The 18,469-nt window shown below is 44.4% G+C and overlaps 1 protein-coding gene across 4 annotated transcripts in view; it reads left to right on the forward strand.

The window, feature by feature from the left end:
- Nucleotides 1-18,469, forward strand: part of HDLBP (high density lipoprotein binding protein) — a 69,714-nt gene that overhangs the window by 28,888 nt on the left and 22,357 nt on the right. For 3 of the 4 annotated variants that reach the window (XM_061636663.1, XM_061636661.1, XM_061636664.1), the window contains exons 2-9: nucleotides 1,101-1,165; nucleotides 4,638-4,750; nucleotides 6,559-6,713; nucleotides 7,253-7,468; nucleotides 11,123-11,329; nucleotides 13,681-13,896; nucleotides 14,404-14,610; nucleotides 15,492-15,599. In XM_061636663.1, the coding sequence (XP_061492647.1) occupies nucleotides 4,675-4,750; nucleotides 6,559-6,713; nucleotides 7,253-7,468; nucleotides 11,123-11,329; nucleotides 13,681-13,896; nucleotides 14,404-14,610; nucleotides 15,492-15,599 (1,185 nt within the window). In that variant the 5' untranslated portion in view covers nucleotides 1,101-1,165; nucleotides 4,638-4,674. Of the gene's footprint in view, nucleotides 1-1,097; nucleotides 1,166-4,637; nucleotides 4,751-6,558; nucleotides 6,714-7,252; nucleotides 7,469-11,122; nucleotides 11,330-13,680; nucleotides 13,897-14,403; nucleotides 14,611-15,491; nucleotides 15,600-18,469 lie in introns of all 4 variants that reach the window. The other variant, XM_061636662.1, reaches the window with a different exon arrangement.

An 18,469-nucleotide genomic window follows, 5' to 3' on the forward strand; every position in this document is an offset into this window, starting at 1 on the left:
GGTGCACATAGTTTTCAAAATGCCAAGCAAATACATATGTGCACAAGTTGGGCATTGTGTGTGTGTGTGTGTGTGTGTGTGCGCGTGCGCGTGTGCGCGCGCTCATGTGCTCATGTGCTCCTGAGCCTAGAATTGCCAGGCAGGGCTGACTTAATAAAGCTCTGTGCTTTTCCTCAGCCTCTGATTGTAAGAAAGTGCCTGATTCACCCAGACTCCACTAAACTGCATTCCTATCTTCTGACTGATGTCAGTTTTCTTTGCATGTTTTTAATCTGTGAGTTTCTCTGACTGTGTGTCACACAGTTGGAGATGCTTCTACAGCCTTGAAATTTCAAACGCATTTCTTACATCTGCTATTAATATACTGTTTCTTAGCCTAAAATTTCTTAGTGTAGTTTTGTGTTAGAGAATGGACAAGCAGCCAAGCTAAAGTCCATAGGATATCTGAAGTTCGTGGTTTCTGTTTGCAGTTGGTATTGATGAGATGATGCGGAACTCTTTGCTGTAGTAGTGCATCCAAAACACAAGCACAAAGTTTGATTTGTTCAGAAACAAAATATTAAGGACTGATGGTATTAGATTCATTATATGTTGTCTTGCATTTGTATAATACCTTGTAAATAGCAAGCCTGTTTCTCCAAATTTTGGCTGCTTTCCGGAGACATTATATGTGGGAGAGTAGATTGGGAGTCTGCCCACAGCTGGAGCTTTTTCTGAAAGCAGAGAAGACAATCCTTTTTTTTTTTTTTTACTAAACTGAGGTTTGCCTCTTCAGCTGACTGAACTGCGGTGGCAAAAAAGGAAAGCTCTGATTCTACACTATTGACCCATTTAGATGGACTTTGTAGATGAACTAGGATGTTTCCTATTTTATGTGTTGATTTTAAATTAATGTTTACTTGGAGGTTTTCCCCCTGTATTTTGATTTTGTGGGGAGGAACTTGTTGAAACACAGGTTACAAATTACTGTTTTTTAAATACTAATTCTGATCCTGATTCAAGCCTCCCGAGTGACTTCTGGCCAGTGAAACAGTACTTTGATAATTGAATTTTAGTACTCTTAGAGCAGAGTAACTTTTTTCTTTCATTCCCAAAAGCAGAAGCTGGCAGGCTGACAAACAGGCAGCTCACAGGACGGACTTTCTGGCTACTGACCATTTAGCTGGTAAGTTTACAGAACTGTGTGGTAAAAAGCTTGTATGTTGGACTTCTAGTCCATGGTCCTTTTGCACACTTGGTTTTGTAGTGACCATCAATCATTTGTGGACTTCACAAATCTTACATAAAATATTCTCCCAGTTACCTGACCAAAGAGTGATTTTTCGTGTGTTTGTTTGTTTGTTTCAAATCTGGTATTTTTAAAAGGACTATAGTCCACATAGTTGGCTAAGGTCCCTCCCAACACTGAATGTAGATTTCAGCTGCTTCTTTATCTTTTAAGAATTGTGAATTATTCCTCACGTTCTGGTAAGAAGGAAAACAGAATATTCCTTCTTGCTAGCTCATACTTTGTATATTCTAGTCCCCTTCTAAAAACAATCCCCAAAGTTAAAAGTAGAAGAGAAAGTGGTAGAATGATAAAGGGGAGAAATTCTGTGTAGACTCTTAAAATACCTGGATTAGCTCAGAAAGAAGATAATTAAGGGGAGCAGAAAAGAGGTTCATTTTATTATTAGGAAGGCTGGTATAGCACAGTGGGGAGAAGAGCCTGGCTGGGAGTTCAAATCCCCACTCGTGTCTCCTGGGTGCCAAGGTGAGTGGCTCAGGGGTTACGTGCCCTGCCACCTGTGCAGCTGTGGGCAAGCAGCATATTTCCAAGGAGTCCAGTTGCCCCCCAGCTGCAGTTGCGGACAAGGAAGGGGCTGGCTTGTGCAGCTGTGGCAAGCTGAGCAGGTCCTAGCCAGCTGGGGAGGACTAGCCTCAGAGGGAGGCAATGGTAAACCACCTCTGAATACCGCTTACCATGAAAACCCTATTCATAGGGTCGCCATAAGTTGGGATAGACTTGAAGGCAGTCCATTTCATTTTTTATTATTATTAAATGTATATTCCCCTCTTCCTCTCAGAAGTGTAGAGAAAGTGAAAGGGGATTATGTTTCCTTTCTCACAATTTATTTCCTAATTCTTAATTATAAGATTAATTATGACATCAGGGTTAAAAAGTAAGTACCTTTCATATGGTACACAATTAACCTGTTTTCTGGGTTAGTTGAAGGCTAATTTTGTCTAACTGGTTCAAAGTAGTGCTGGAGAACTTTATACATGCCTATTAACCAAAATGGTTGTGGGTATGTGTCCCCATCTCCAGGTATGCTTTACTTCCTCTTGTCAGAAACAGGAAGTGATTATTGGCTGGCTTGCAGATAGAAGGATCTTTTTTCCTTTTTTAAAAATTGTAATATATACACAATAATATATCAGGAGTGGGGAACCTCAGGCCCTAGACTCCAGTGCAACCCTCCAAGCTTCTTTATTTGGTTCTTGTCACTCTTCTCAGGCAATACCCCTTTTTGGCCATGCTTTGCCTGGGTAGAATGTGTCCTTGCACTGTGGTGCCACTTCTTTCTTGCCTGGATAGAGAGATGTGTGTTTATAAAAACCTCTGACTTTATTGTCTGTGGTTAGAAAGTATCCTACTGTACAAGAGTCAAATCCATTGCTCTGCTCACTTTTGCCTCTATCCCCACCAGGGGTGTAGTCGTCCAGGGTCTTGGGGGGTATTAGACCCTTTACCTTTTGGGGAGCAGGGTTCCAGCATCCTAGGAGCTGAAATGAGAATGTGTTAGACACTGAGAAGAGTCTTCCAACATGCTTCCTTGTCCTTTCCTGCTGACTGGAGCCAGAGTGAAAGAAGGTGAGTCAGCCACTGAGAAGAATCTTTTCAGTAGCTAACATTCTCCCCTTTCATGCTGATTGGCTCCTAGGGATGTCTGTTGTTGTGGGAGAAGGCATTAACAAGGATCTCATTCTCAACCCAGCAGCAAAAGGAAAAAAGGGGAAGGGGGTGTGGCTGTGACTATCACGAATGGACCCTGCTCTTCTGAATTTGCCACTACGTTACTGGCCCCCACCCACTGTTGGCATGTAGGCTCTGGAGGTTGCCCATGAGGGAATGTGACCTTGGGGCTGCAAAAGTTCCCCACCTCTGGTGTGTGTATTATTAACTTTTGTGAGCCATCTTGGAAGGAAGATCTTTCTCAAAGGCAGGATATAAATATATTAAATTAATAGTATCGCATTTCATGGCTGAGGTGGCTATTAAGTCAAATTATTGGTTCACATAATGTTGATCATTAAAGTGTCCATGGTAGAGGCTGTATCTTTGTGGCAGAACCCAAGTCTGTAAGCCAATGAATAGGGCTGGTTTTGCACACAACCTGGCATGTAGGATCTAGTTGTGGGTATGAGTCTTTGGCTGAAAGACTCATTCCCACAACTAGATCCTACATTCTGTGCCCTCCCCCCCCCCCAAAAAAAACACCTGCATGTGAAGAAAGGCTTATGCACATAAGTCCCTGAAAGTTTGGAGTCCTGGTCATAGTTCTGTGTATTGGGGGGAACATATAAGGTCCATGTTCACTTGTTTGCGCTACTGCATGTTAAAATACATGCTACATGCTGAGGTTGCATATGAACAGGACTAGAGTTACAGCCATAATAGCACACTTTATGGCAGATATAGCAAAAGACCACTGATTTAGTCAACAATTTCCCTAGATAACATACTTTCATTTTATATTTTGTAATGTTAAAAACTCCAGCAATAGCTTTTAATATAGAGCCTGTTGCAAATATTAGGGTAGCTTTCTGTCGTTGGCCATTAAGGCTCATTAAGGAGGTAGTGATGGCCCTTTGCTGTTGGGTCTAGGGGGAGAATAACAGAGCAATCAAAATTATACTAAGCCAGTTTAATACACTGGCATAATTTACTCCAGTGTAACGTACCCCTATTCCAAACTCGGTTAAGGAGCGGGGCTGCTGCTGGCTGAGCCAGCCCAAGCCTGGCATAGGGAAAAGAAGCCTGTAAAATAGCGTTTGACTTAGACCACTCTTTTTGCCAGTGTAAGTTCCTCTGGGTTGCTAGGTCATGCTACCGAGCTGTATAGAATTTGGGATAGTGGTAAGTCTCCCTCTGCCCTGCCCCGTCACACACCCCTGCCCCAGAACGTCCCTTTTGGGGAGTTGGCTGAGCCAGGATGGTGGACTTGCGCCATCATATCTCTGGCTGAGTGGGGATGAGGGACTTCAGCTAGCTGAGGCAGAGATCTGTCTATTTCAAATTCTGCTCATCCTGGCAGAACTTGGGTTTGGATTGCTGCCTAAGCGCCTTCATGCTTTTACAGCCACCTTTCCTGGCCCTGAAGGACGTGTTGAAGTAATAATGTGCAACAGTGAGAGCAGTAGAGTGGTATTTTTCCAGGCTGGCTGGGAAGAGTAACACAGTTTGCAGTCCTGGGGAAAAAAAGTTGTGGCTAGGCAGAGGTGCTCCCACTTGACTGCTCAACTAGGGACAGTTGCAACTTGTGCCAGCCAAGTGATAAATTGTGCCACTTCTTTTTCTTCTCTATTTTTGTTTCTTTTTTAAATGCACTATACTAGCAACTATCATGACTGTCTTTCTTCTTTCTCACTACAAGTGGCATACCCGGATTGTGTGTGGGTGGGAAATCGACCATGAGCTCCGTGGCAGTTTTGACTCAGGAGAGTTTTGCTGAACATCGCAGTGGCCTTGCTCAGCAGCAAGTGAAAGGTAAGATTGCCAGACAGGGCTACTGTAAAATCTCTTTGGATATCTTCTGCACAAAAGGGGTATCTTTTGCTGCTGCTACTTTAATACTCAAATATTGCTTTGCTGGGGAACCACCAGCCTGTGGGCTAGATGCAACCCAGAAGCGTCTCCACCCAGCCAGCAGCATTCTTGCCACACTCCTCTCTCCTGCTACAATTAAGCTTGAAAGAAGCCTTCTCTTGGAGCCATAAAAAGCACAGAGGCTGTTTTTTGAGGAAGGATTGCAGCTGGACAGGGAATGGTTGACCTATATCTGGAAATGCTCCTTGCACCCCTATTAGACTTGGAAAAGTTTTCTAACAAGGCTTTTTTAAAGCCTAATTGTAGTAGGTGGATCTTTGAGAGTTCAGCTGGGGAGGGAAAGCATTCTAGCTTTTTTCAAGCCTAATTGCTGGCAGGGGTGGGGTGGAGGGAAGAGTTAAGTGTGTGCGCACATGCTGAGTGGATGTTGTATACGCATGTGGCCACACCTAATTTTCTTGGCCAGGCCCCTTGTTGGCATGCAGTCCCTGGAGGTTTGACCAGGAAGGAGTGAGGTTAGCAGGCTGAAAAAGGTTCCCGGCTCCTGTTGTAGGAGGAAGTCCAAGCCAGTTTTTCTGAGGGCTTGTCCTCCAGTGCTTGAATGGGATAGTAAAACTGATACTCACGTGGCATAGGGTTAACACAAAATACAAGGGTAAGGGAGGTTCAGAATACAAATTGTCTGATCTACAGAATCCCTCTTCTAGCTTTTTTAATTTTGCCAAGCTATTCTTTAACACACATCTCTGTGTACTGCACCCTCTTTATTCATCCTTTCTCCCTTTGGCATATTTATATACTCTTGATCACGTGAGTTAATGTAGGGCTAGGTTAATGGGTAGAAGATCATGACAAAGGAATAAGCTACATAATCTTTGGGTCTTTCTTAATTCTGTTTTTCTATATCTGCAGTCTTATCATAAATGATTAAATATTTGTTGTTCTCTGCCCTTCATAGTACAGGGTTGGGCAACGTACAATATATGGGCAGCAGCTTCCACTGCATACACTTTTTACTGTGTTTAATCATTCTTCCACACAATCCAGAGAATAAAATCCTATCATTTTGCCACAAGATATAAGTTATGGGCAGATGTAAATTGAATAGTAAATGGAATTTGCTAAGTGTGATCCAGTAGCAGGGCAGTTTATCTAGGGAGTCTCAAGTCTCAATGGTTCTAGATAGAGGCTGGATGAAAACATGTGAAAGCCGCATAAATGAGTTGCATTAGATTGCCAAGGACTCTTCCTTCCTTCCTTCCTTCCTTCCTTCCTTCCTTCCATTCATTCATTCATTCATTCATTCATATCTTGCCCTTCCTCCCAGGAGCCCAGTTTAACTTTGAAGTTTATGGTGCAGTCTAGCAGTACTGGTGGGTCAGATTGCAAGCAAAAGTGGAGGTGTTCCATATGCCCTACTTCCCAATAAAACATTAACGAAACAAGCAAAGGAAAATCAATTAGCTGCTGGTCTTCTGTTTCTCAGTAAGAAAATAATCTGCCAATTCAGCAAGTAGTTAGAGGTCTGCTACACAGCAGCCAGTGTCAATAAATAGTTTGTAATTAAGTCTCAGGTGGGGTCATTCTGACATTAGAGGTAACTGAACTGATAATCTGCTTGTTCTTTATGTCAGACCTGCACCCTGTAATTCTGTTGGCTACAATAAGGAAGAAGGTGCTGAGGGTACTCTGGTGAGGACTATCTTTGCATAAAATCCTTCTTTGTTTCTTTGCTTGCTCAACTCTAGTTGCAGCTTTAAATGCTGAAGAAGAGAATGACCCTCCAACTTACAAGGATGCCTTCCCTCCTCTCCCTGAGAAAGCAGCATGTTTGGAGCCAGCCCAGGAACCTGCTGGTGCTTGGAGCAAAATCCGACCAATCAAGGCTTCTGTCATCACTCAGGTCAGTACGAAGAGGATTTCCCTTCTCTTCTACCCAACACTTGTTTTTCCACTATAAGTATTGAAGGCAGATGTTTTCCATAACCCCCCAGTGTGTTCTTGCATGGAAGGAAGCACTGTAAGAAAGATAACGAAATGGATCAGAGCTATCCTAAACCTTCTTTGGAGCATTGCAGCATATGCTTGACCTCTCAGTTTTTGGAGAATTCTGTGGATGTAGACTGAGGCATCATGTACTGACCTCATTCAACTAGCAACATCATAAGCCTGAAATACTATAGCATTAATCCTATGCTAAACTAGAAGTGTGTTCAGAGTAGCTGACCTCTGACAGGAACTTCCAACCGGAGAAGCTAAATATCTTTTTGTGATTAAATCTAAGGGCTCCCTTAATCGCACCATGGAAGTTGTGTCCGGTATGCATTGACCAGTTGAGTGCTTAAGTGTCTTATTATAATAGAATTGTCTCTGCTCCACAGCTAAAGGGGGGTAAGTTTACCATTGTTCCAGGTTGAACAAAGCATTGTTTTATTTGAGCAGGTGTTCCATGTGCCATTGGAAGAGCGGAAATACAAGGACATGAACCAGTTTGGGGAAGGGGAGCAGGCCAAAATCTGCTTAGAGATCATGCAGAAGACGGGGGCTCACCTGGAGCTTTCTCTCGCAAAGGATCAGGGACTCTCAATCATGGTCTCTGGCAAGCTAGAAGCAGTGATGAAGGCTCGGAAGGAGATCGTAGCTCGGCTTCAGACACAGGTGAGTGACTCAGTTCTTCTCTCCTCTCCTTGTAGGATCTTCCTCAAGGTGTGGAGTTCATAAAGTCAAAGGTGGACTAACTCACCTTTGCACTGCATCTTAAGTGTACAACAGGTAGGCTGAAATTATGCCAGATATATCAAACTGAGCTTCAAAAACTAATTACAGTTTAATTTACCATGGCCTCCCCATATGCTTTGCTGGACATGAATCGTAAGCAAATAATGTCCTTCCGAAAGCACGAACCTGATGATGGTTATAGGTGATGCATCCATGGCTGGCTATTTTAGGACTCAATGTTTATAGGCTCACTTTTTATAGTGAAGGGTGACATTATGTACTCCCCAAAGGTTTTTCCTCCAAAAGTGCAGCACTCCCAGAGGGAGGGAAATATATTGAAACTGGGATGGCTTCCAGCTTCCTTGGCAACAGTAGAGCAGAGATGCTGCTGGGAATGACATGTTGCTACAGCCACATTAAGAGAGGCAAGCATGAGCGATACGCAGAGATGCATCCAGTCATTTTCCTCACTTGGCAAGAGAGAAGGTAGACTGAGTTCCCCATATCATTTTGTGCTGGGGTTTTGCAGATAATCCAATATCAAGACAGGCTTGGACTAGATCCCAGACAATTCTGTGAACTTGGTTAGAATGGTCTGCATTTATTCTAAGTGGGATGTTGATAAGGATGTAGATAGGGGTGATCATATAGACAGTGTCAAAAGCTTTTGTTAAGTGTATGAAGTTCCACTTCAAAGGTGTCTGAGAGAACATAGCAATTATGGGATTAGAGGATGGGTTGTCTTATGAATTAGTAACTGGTTAAAGCAGGGGTAGGGAACTGGTTCTGGCCCACTTATCTCTGTACACTTGTGTGCCGAGTTTGATGGGTGGGTGAAGCTGCTGACCTGTCAAATCATCTGATGTCAGGTGACCTGTTTTTTGCCCACACAGTTTGAAATCAAGCCGTGCATGCAAAAAAAATACACAGCACTTTCCAAGCGCTGAGTGATAGTCAGTGCATGGGAAGCTCTGCACAAGAGGCTTTGCAAAGCCTCTTTTGCCCAAGCCCCACCTTTACCTGTCCCGTACCTGACACTATATATGACATCAGATGTAGGGCAGTTGGGCGTGGCTTGGCCAAAACTACCTCGTGGGGCAAATGGTGAGGCCTGGCTGGCCTAATTAGGCCCATGTGCCAGAGGTTCCCCACCTCTAGGATGGAGAACTGCTGGCCTGGTCTGTGGCACCCATGGATCTAGCCCATGGTCTCTCCTCCTATTCCCCCCAGCAGTTAGGCTTGGGGTGGGGGAAAACTATCTTTAGGGCCAAGAGAGTTTTCAACAGAGTCTAATTACGATGCAGAGCAGGGGGGAGCTTTCTTCAGGATGATAGCTGGGGAAAAAGGAAAGGGTTGGAGGGAAAAAGAGAGCAGACTGTTGCTCAGCAGTTTAGCTCCTGTTACTATTCTTCTCAATCAGGAATTCTTAGAGTAATGGACAGGTACAATGCAAGATGTTTGAAACATACTGCAATTCTTCTGCCACATCCTCACTGGTTAATTGTATTAGCTTATAGTCTGAAGACAAGAACTCTTTATCAGATTTTTCTTAACGCGCTCTTGTGAAAATGTTCTTAACCTGAAACAAAATCCTGTCCTAATGTATAGGTTTATTTTCAGTGCTTCACCCAGGTGTCAAAATCATAACCAGGGGGAATTTACTGCAAAGTGCAAGTTGCAGAAGAGAGCCTACTGGAAAATCCAGATGGATAGCGTCACTTGTCTGGCTTCCCTTTGAGAAGGCCAGACAGGCATGTGTTCTCATAGACAAATGCTGTAAAAGAGACAAGGAGTGGTGGCCTGAAGCAACACAATATTTTTTTCCTGTGAAGCGTTCTTGAAAATTTTGGGATTCTCCATGGACCAATTAATAAATATTTTTTTCTAGAAGTCAAAGCACATAACTTGTATTTTAATAACCATAGTCTTGCCTTTCTAATGTGCTGGATGCTGAGAAAGGCCACTTAAATTTATCATTTAACTGATACATTTTAGGGGAAAATTAATAGATTGCAGCAGTGCTGAACTCTGAAAATCATGGGCCGTAGGCCAAGATCATGTTGGCCTGTTTGGTTATCCAGCCCTTGTCAAACTGGCTGCTTATATCCATTGGCAGGAAATGGACACGTATATATATTCTCAACTGTTCTGTAACCTCTCTGCAAACCACCTGAATTGAGGTTGCAGATAACAGTTAGGAAACTCTATGTCAGAAGAAGCCAGAGCCTCTGTATTTGTGACAAGTGTAAAGATGTTTCTGAGGTGGGACTTGATTAGAGCTTTATAGCATCTTGATTCATCCTATAAGCCCCTCTAGCGGGAAAACTCATTATCCCCTCCATCAAGAGAGTGTTGAATTAATTAATAGGCCACTCTGTATGAAATTTAATAAGTTCAGAAAGGATGTAGCAAATAGCTTTAAGGGTTTGTTCAAAATAATTTTGGTTAATCTGTGTTGCAGTAGGGCCCCGCTTATACGGCGGGTTCCATTACGGACCCCCGCTGTAAAGTGGAAATTGCTGTAAGGTGGAACCCCTTTGATTTTAATGGGGCGCATCGCGCAAAAATGCCACAAAAGCGGCTTTTAAAGAGGGGAGGAAAGCCACTGCATTAGCGGAACGCCGGGAAGTGGAGCACCGGGAAGCAGGGCCCTACTGTATAATATTAGTCTAGAGACCATATGATTAGTCTAGTTCAAGTGGTAGAGCTTCTTCTGAGCTGTTTCACTTCTCACTGAAGTTGGAAGGTGGTTTTTTAATAATTCAAAAATTTATATGAAGTTGGGAGTTTGCATGGTTGAGTGCTTCCTTCCCCCTTTAGCCCACCCCATATAACATCCCTGAATGAAATACTGTGTTGAGGAGGAAGAAGGCTAGGCTGAATCTAATAAAACCTGAGTGAACAGAATGTGTGCCTGGGAGAACTAGGCAGGGACTTTTGTTTTAACATGGAGGAGCAATCATTCATGCAGTTATGCCATCTGAAACCTCAAGTAGTGCAGTTCAGAAAATTCTCTATTTGATTCTGCTGAATACTTCTGATATTTCTCCTATTCTGAATACTTCTCCTATTTTTGATAGGTGGATACAGTGGTGAATTTTGGCACATACAATTTTTTCCATTGCTGCTCCATTATATGGTGGGAGAAGATGCATCTGTTGAAATTCTCTCCTCTGCGATGGCTTTAAAGGCATAACAGCACTGTCCTCTGTTGGATGGGTCAGCTTTTAGGGCAGGGATGGGAAACTTTCTGTATGTGTCAAGGCAAAGTGTCATTCCCAGGGGGCAGGGTGGTAATTTGTTGGGTGCTGCTGGTGGGTGTGATCATATAAAAAAATGGGCAGACCTACCCCTTTCTCTCTCACCTCTTCTTCCTCGCCCAATGGGCTTCCAGGAGAGGGGCAGATAGTTCTTGTGAGAGCCACGCCATCTATTTCCTCTTTCCCTTCTCCATCCTTCTCAGTCTCTGTCCCATCTGCATAAAATTCAGCAGGGGGCCACAGGTTTTTCCATCCCTGGTTTAAGGTGATAAAGATACATCTATGTTATGGAACTGGCTTTCTGTTTCATCCTACTTCTCAATCTCTGCCGCAGGCTTCAGCAACGGTGGCTATTCCCAAGGAGCATCACCGCTTTGTCATTGGCAAAAATGGAGATAAGCTGCAGGACCTTGAGCTCAAAACTGCCACCAAGATTCAGATCCCTCGCCCGGATGACCCCAGCAACCAGATCAAGATCACTGGCACCAAGGAAGGGATTGAGAAGGCTCGACATGAGATCCTGCTGATCTCTGCTGAGCAGGTAAACAAGCACTTTTCACCTTTATTGCCTCTGGGGAACATTAATGTTGGCCTCTGAAGAGTGTTATGTGGCTAGAACAGCACTCCCCAATTATAGTATGAGCAACTATATTGAGCAAATAAGACACTGTAGGTCACTGTTCTTCAACCTTGGGTCCTCAGATGTTGTTGGACTGCAACTCCCGTCATCCTTGGCCATTGGCTGGGATTGATGCGAGTTGGGTCCCCAGATATTGTTGGATTATGCAGTTAAAGAACAGTACTGTAGGCACTGCTCTTCTGCTCTTCCACTCAGTTAAAGTCTATAATTCTAAACTTATATCTGAAAATATACTCTATTAACATCAGTTGGACTTCTGAGTTAACAAGTCGAGGATCAGGACACCTAGATGGTTTGCATACAAAGTTACATAGAACTAGGCAGAGCAATCCAACCCCCCCCTTACGTTGGGCTATGGGGTGTTTGAACTCAGCAGCTGAGTTGGTCTTCTGTCAGTGCTGACATCCCCCTTTGTAGGCAGTATCCCTGCCAGCAGAGCACAGCAGAAAGCCTCAAAATGGGATGTTCCAAAAGTGGGGGTAGAGCTGAGTCACCCTGGGATCCTCTGGATCCTAATCTGGTTTCAGCCATTGCTGGCCAGCGTTGGGCTCGCTCTGGGCCTGATCACTGTGCTGCTCTGGAGCTGGTGTAGGGATCCCGTCCAATCGTCCTGCTTCCCCTTTGGCTGCAGTCCAGTCACGCTGAGAAGCTGCCTGTCTCCAGTAGTTTGCGGGTTAAACTGTAGGTAGCACCACCTTTTGATGACTACTCCAGGAAATGCAGGTAAAACATACCCATGTTTCCTACAACAGTCATCATTATGTATAGCTGCCCCAAAGCATGAGGCCCGTCAGACAATTGGAGGGTTTATGGGGAACAGGTTGCTCTTGAATCGGGTTGTCTGGAATAGAGAGTTCATCCTTTACCTCCTAATCTTAAATTGTTCCGATGAAGCCTTTATGGTTATTTCAGTTGTTTTTCCTGATGCAGTGTGGTCTACAGAATGTCCTAAAGCAAACCAAATTCCCTATTCCATTTCCATATTGGACTATTGAGCATAAACACTGCTGCACCAATCTCTGGGGACTATATCATGTACTATTCTGTTCCCTCCTGCCATGCTTTCCTAATGCTTCTGTACTCTTGTCCTGAATTCCCTTTGTCTTCAAGGTTGTCTTTTTACCCCACACTCCTCAGCGCTTCTGTGTACCTCCAGGTTGTTTTGGGTTACCAGAGATGAGATGCAGACAAGAGGTTTGCTTACAAAGAGTTAAAATTTATTGAGTAACTTACAGCATTCAGCCAAGTAGCCCAATAAAAGTGGAACAGCCACACAGCTCTGCAGTAGCTCGTGTCAGACTGAGCACCCCATTGGGCACACGCAACACTTTTATAATATTGGAGCTAGCACGTGACATACAAGCATGATTACATACAATATTGGCATGGTTACATACAAATGTAATATTTTTCATACATCAAACATTACAGTATAGCACTAACCTTCAAAAGCCAATTAATTGCTAAAAACTATAGGAAAACTCCCTGGCACTCTTTGGCAAGCTATATGTTGGCCATATATCTCTTTTAACAAGCAACTATCATCATTGACCGTACTTTGACTCATTCCACCTGGCTATACTGTCAAGCCATTGCTCATTAGCCGTTCCTTAATTTATTGCCCACCTTTAAGAATCTTAAGCTGACTATGAAACACCTTATCCTTGAATATATGCCAAATGGGGCCCCTTTGATGCCTCTCTTACTAACAAGGTACATTCCCAGCATCATACTGAGCAGGTCATCATGCCCTTAACCATCTTAGGCTTTCAGGTGTTTATGAATGCAGGGGCCTGAAATGGGGAATACAAACCTCTAGCTAACAAATACATATTGAATCTCTATTGATTAACTTAAGACTATAATATCTTGCTATAGGCTTCTTCTTGCTATGAGCCTCTACTTGCTTGCTGGAAATATCAAACTGGTCCAGGGTATACAGCTTCTAACAACCCTGCTTATCCAGCCTCTGGTTTAACAGGCCACATATCTGCAGTCCAGTCATGTTATACAAGATGCCTCTTTTGGGGAGGGGAGGGAAGGAATAATATTTCAGAATTTTGATGTGCAAAAGCTGGAGGGATATTGACTATCCGTCTGAAGAGCTTCACGCTAAGAGTATAGGAATTTCAGTAAAATTCCTGTTGACTCAATATCCCTTGGAAATAGCTGCTTGGAACACTTTTTTTTCTTGCTGTCTTGGGCATTGCTATATGAAAAATGATATATGTGCATATTGCTTTATTCCCCAGGATAAGCGTGCAGTAGAAAGGCTTGAGCTGGAGAAGGTATATCATCCTTTCATTGCTGGCCCTTTCAACAAGCTGGTGAGCGAGATCATGCAGGAGACAGGGACACGCATAAACATCCCACCTCCCAGCATTAATAGAACAGAGATAGTCTTCACTGGAGAAAAGGAGCAGCTGGCCCAAGCAGTTGCTCGTGTTAAGAAGATCTACGAGGAGAAGGTATGGGTCTTTATGGTCTCTGTGCAGTGCCACATTGTACAGGCCAGCTGCAAAACAGCCCTGAGCCCTGTGAGGTGTTCTCCTCATCCCCTTTGTAGATATGTTTGTTTATCTTTTTCCTCTGACTTGTGGGGTGTTCCTCCCTGTCTAGTTTTTTCTTCTCTTCTGCAGATGTGAAGAGAAACCTGAGAGAGTTCTCACTCTTTTAGCATCTTTGCAGCTTGTGACAGACGCTTACCTTGAACATCCTACCTACAGGATCATCAGTTCATGAGACCTGACACTGGCACTTAAACACAAGCATAGACCCACTGATGATTTGATTAGCTAACTAATCAAGATGATATAGCTTTTGTAGAGCACGCACAGATCAGAGTTTCCTATGCGTGCCTGTCTGTCCCATCCCTGCTCCTAGAATTTTTCCATGTCTGATCACTTCCCCCAACCCAACCCCTTTCTTTTTCCCTAGCCCTTGTGATTGATGCCCTAGCTCCTTTCTCTCCACAGAAGAAGAAGACTACCACCATTGCTGTGGAGGTGAAAAAGTCCCAGCACAAGTATGTCATCGGCCCCAAGGGGAATTCCCTGCAGGAGATCATGGAGAAAACTGGAGTCTCGGTCGAGATCCCACCCACTGACAGCAGCTCGGAGACTGTAATACTGCGTGGCGAACCTGAAAAGCTTGGGCAGGCACTGACTGAAGTCTATGCCAAGGTAGCAACTCAGCTAGGCCTTTGTGGTGCTTCCCTTTTTAAAATTTAAATAGTTGTTCATAAATTTGTTAGGATTGCTAAGTTGCTCGAACACAATGGCCCAGAACTCATACAGCGCATTCAGCTAAAATATAAACCATGCCGGGCAACCTTTTTGCTGCATGCAGTGGTGGTCAGTGGATGAGGCCAGTGGTGGTGGGCATAAGCAGGACATGGATTTCCTCCCTCACACTCAAGGCATTTCCCCCTTTTTCCCTGCAGGGATGGCCTACTCCCTGCTTACCCAGGTAGTTAGTGCTAGGAACAGCTGAGAAGTGCTGCCATTGAAGTGGTTCTCAGTTACTGGTAGGGCTCATTAGCTGGGCAGCATAGATTATTATTATTATTTATTTTATTTATTACATGTATACCCCACCTTTCTTTTCATGATGGAAACCCAAGGCGGCTTACATATGGTTCCCAGGTGGTCTCCCATCCAGGCACTGACTAGACCTGACCCTGCTTAGCTTCAGCAGGGTGCTGGCCTCCTGTGCCTTCAGACCATAGCTTGGGACCAGAGATGAGGGGTTCAGGTGGAGAGTGGGCCTGTGGGCCTCATGGAAGTCAGATGTGGGCCTCAGGCAGCCCATGTGCAGTATAAACTTTCACAAATTCCTGCATAAAATATTTATAATAGGTTGCTGTAATCAATGATACAATAATATTATACTATTGTCTCTTGCTGAAGGCTGCAACTTCTTATCTGATAGCTGGCTTGAGAATTCTGCAGCAAGGCTATTAGATTGGGATGGGAGCTAGAGTAGTCCATGTCTGTGTGGTTTGGGGTAATGTATATTGCTAATCAAATTTTGTACCTCTTCATACCAACACTGTCCTTTTTAGGCCAACAGTTTCACAGTCTCCTCTGTCTCTGCCCCCTCTTGGCTTCATCGTTTCATCATTGGCAAGAAAGGGCAAAACCTGGCCAAAATCACCCAACAAATGCCAAAGGTATGAGCTCCTGAAAATTCATTCTCAGATAACATTGGATTTGAGGAGTTGCTGGCATGCAGTGGCTCAAAATGTGTATGCATATAAATTCCTTGTATCTGTAAGTGGGCTTGTGATTTGAGGGATGTAGTTTACAAAGAGCCTCATCTAGGTTCCCCTAGAAGGAACAGAGAAGTTGAATAGAAATCTTGAAGGAATTGTTTGTGGCTTTTTACAAACACCTTCAGGGTGTTCTGATACATGTCAGAGATTCCAAGGAACTTCTGTTCCTGCTGAGAGAGAGTAAGTTGGCCGCAAGACACAAAATGAAAAACATGATCCTGTTGTCACCAGGGCTATGGAGTCAGAGTCGTGCAGTCGGAGTCGGAAGCAATTTTGGGTGGAGTCGGTGTTGGTAGGAATGTTCCGGCTCCGGCTTCAAAATAAATTTTGATTGACAAGTTTTTAAAAATATAAATTCAAAATGTCAAAGAAGCTTCCCATGAAGTCAGCTGTAGTTGAGCATTTCACCATAACTGAAGATGGAAAACATTTTGTGTGTCAGTGTTTGACACAGGACCCAGATGAAGACAAATGCTGTGATGCCAAGATCAGCGCATATTCAGGCAGCAATAAAAATGCTCCTATGAGAGCTTCCAATTTAAAAAGACATTTACAGCCCTTTTCAGGGCTGTGGAGTTGGAAGCAATTTTGGGTGGAGTCGGAGTCAGAGAGTAGAAAAATAGAGGAGTCAGAGTCAAAGGTTTGGCGTACCGACTCCACAGCCCTGCTTGTTACCATCTCGCATTTTAGATACGGGCAGATTTTTGAAGGCACTTCAGTTTGTGGTGATGGTTTTTTGTTTATTTTAAAAATCAAAAACGTTTGTTTGTTTGTTTATTTGTTTGTTCATTGCACTTGTATACCACCCCATAGCCAAAGCTCTCTGGGCGGTTTACAGCAATCAAAAACATTAAAACAAATATACAATTTAAAACACATACTTTAAAAACAATTTAAAACACATATTTTAAAATTCAAAATAATATAAAAACAATTTAAAACACATGCTAAAATGCCTGGGAGAAGAGGAAAGTCTTGGCCTGGCGCCAAAATGATAACAGTGTTGGTGCCAGGCACACCTCATCACACGGATCATTCCATAATTTGGGGGCCACCACTGAGAAGGCCCTCTCCCTTGTTGCCACCCTCCGAGCTTCCCATGGAGTAGGCACCCGGAGGAGGGCCTTTGATCTTAACTGTAGTGTATGGGTGGTTCGTATCGGAAGAAGTGTTCCATCAGGTATTGTGGTCCTAAGCCATGTAAGGCTTTATAGGTCAAAACCAGCACCTTGAATCGAGCTCGAAAACATGGAGGCAGCCAATGCAAGCGGGCCAGAATCGGTTTTATATGTTCAGACCGTCTGGTCCCTGTTACCAATCTGGCTGCTGCATTTTGCACAAGCTGCAGTTTCTGAACCGTCTTCAAAGGCAGCCCCACGTAGAGTGCATTGCAGTAATCTAATTTGGAGGTTACCAGAGCATGGACGACTGAAGCCAGGTTATCCCTGTCCAGATAGGGACGTAGTTGGGCCACCAACCGAAGTTGGTAGAAGGCACTCCATGCCACCGAGGCTACCTGAGCCTCAAGTGACAGAGATGGTTCTAGGAGAACCCCCAAACTATGAACCTGCTCCTTCAGGGGGAGTGCAACCCCATCCAGAACAGGTTGGACATCCACCATCCGGTCAGAAGAACCACCCACTAGCAGCATCTCAGTCTTGTCTGGATTGAGCCTCAGTTTATTAGCCCTCATCCAGTCCATTGTCACAGCCAGGCACCGGTTCAGCACATTGACACCCTCACCTGATGAAGATGAAAAGGAGAAATAGAGTTGCGTGTCATCAGCATGCTGATGGCAACGCACTCCAAAGCTCCGGATGACCGCACCCAACTGTTTCATGTAGATGTTGAACACCATGGGGGACAACTGACCCCTGCGGAACCCCATACTGGAGAGTCCAGGGTGCCGAGCAATGCTCCCCAAGCACCACCTTCTGGAGGCGACCTGCCAAGTAGGAGCAGAACCACTGCAGTGCAGTACCTCCCACTCCCAACTCAGCTAGTCTCCCCAGAAGGTTACCGTGGTCGATGGTATCGAAAGCCGCTGAGAGATCAAGGAGAGTCAACAGAGTCACACTCCCCCTGTATCTCTTCCGACAAAGGTCATCATACAGGGCGACCAAGGCTGTTTCTGTGCCAGAACCATGCCTGAAACCCGACTGAAATGGATCCAGAGAATCTGTCTCATCCAAGAGCGTCTGGAGCTGGCCTGCCACCACTCATTCCAGGACCTTGCCCAGGAATGGAACATTTGCTACCAGCCTATAGTTATTAAGATTTTCTGGGTCCAGGGAGGGTCTCTTCAGGAGTGGTCTCACTACTGCCTCTTTCGGGCAGCCAGGGACCACCCCCTCTCGCAGAGAGGCATTAATCACTTCCCTGGCCCAGCCAGCTGTTCCATCCCTGCTAGCTTTTATTAGCCAAGAAAGGCAAGGATCCAGCACAGAAGTGGTTGCATGAACCTGTCCAAGCACCTTGTCAACGTCCTCAAGCTGTACCAACTGAAACTCATCCAAGAAATTGGGACAAGGCTGTGCTCTGGACACCTTGCTTGATTCACCTGCTATAACACTGGAGTCTAAGTCCTAGCAGATGCTAAAGATTTTATCCTGGAAGTGCCTAGCAAATTTATTACAGCGGGGCTCAGATGGTTCTACCATGTCCCTGGGGACTGAGTGTAATAGCTCCCAGACAATTCTGAAGAGCTCCGCTGGGCGGCAGAGTGATGATTTGATAGTGGCAGCAAAATATTGTTTTTTTGCTGCCCT

The sequence above is a fragment of the Rhineura floridana genome, chromosome 7 (genome assembly GCF_030035675.1).
Source record: "Rhineura floridana isolate rRhiFlo1 chromosome 7, rRhiFlo1.hap2, whole genome shotgun sequence".
Taxonomy (NCBI): domain Eukaryota; kingdom Metazoa; phylum Chordata; class Lepidosauria; order Squamata; family Rhineuridae; genus Rhineura; species Rhineura floridana.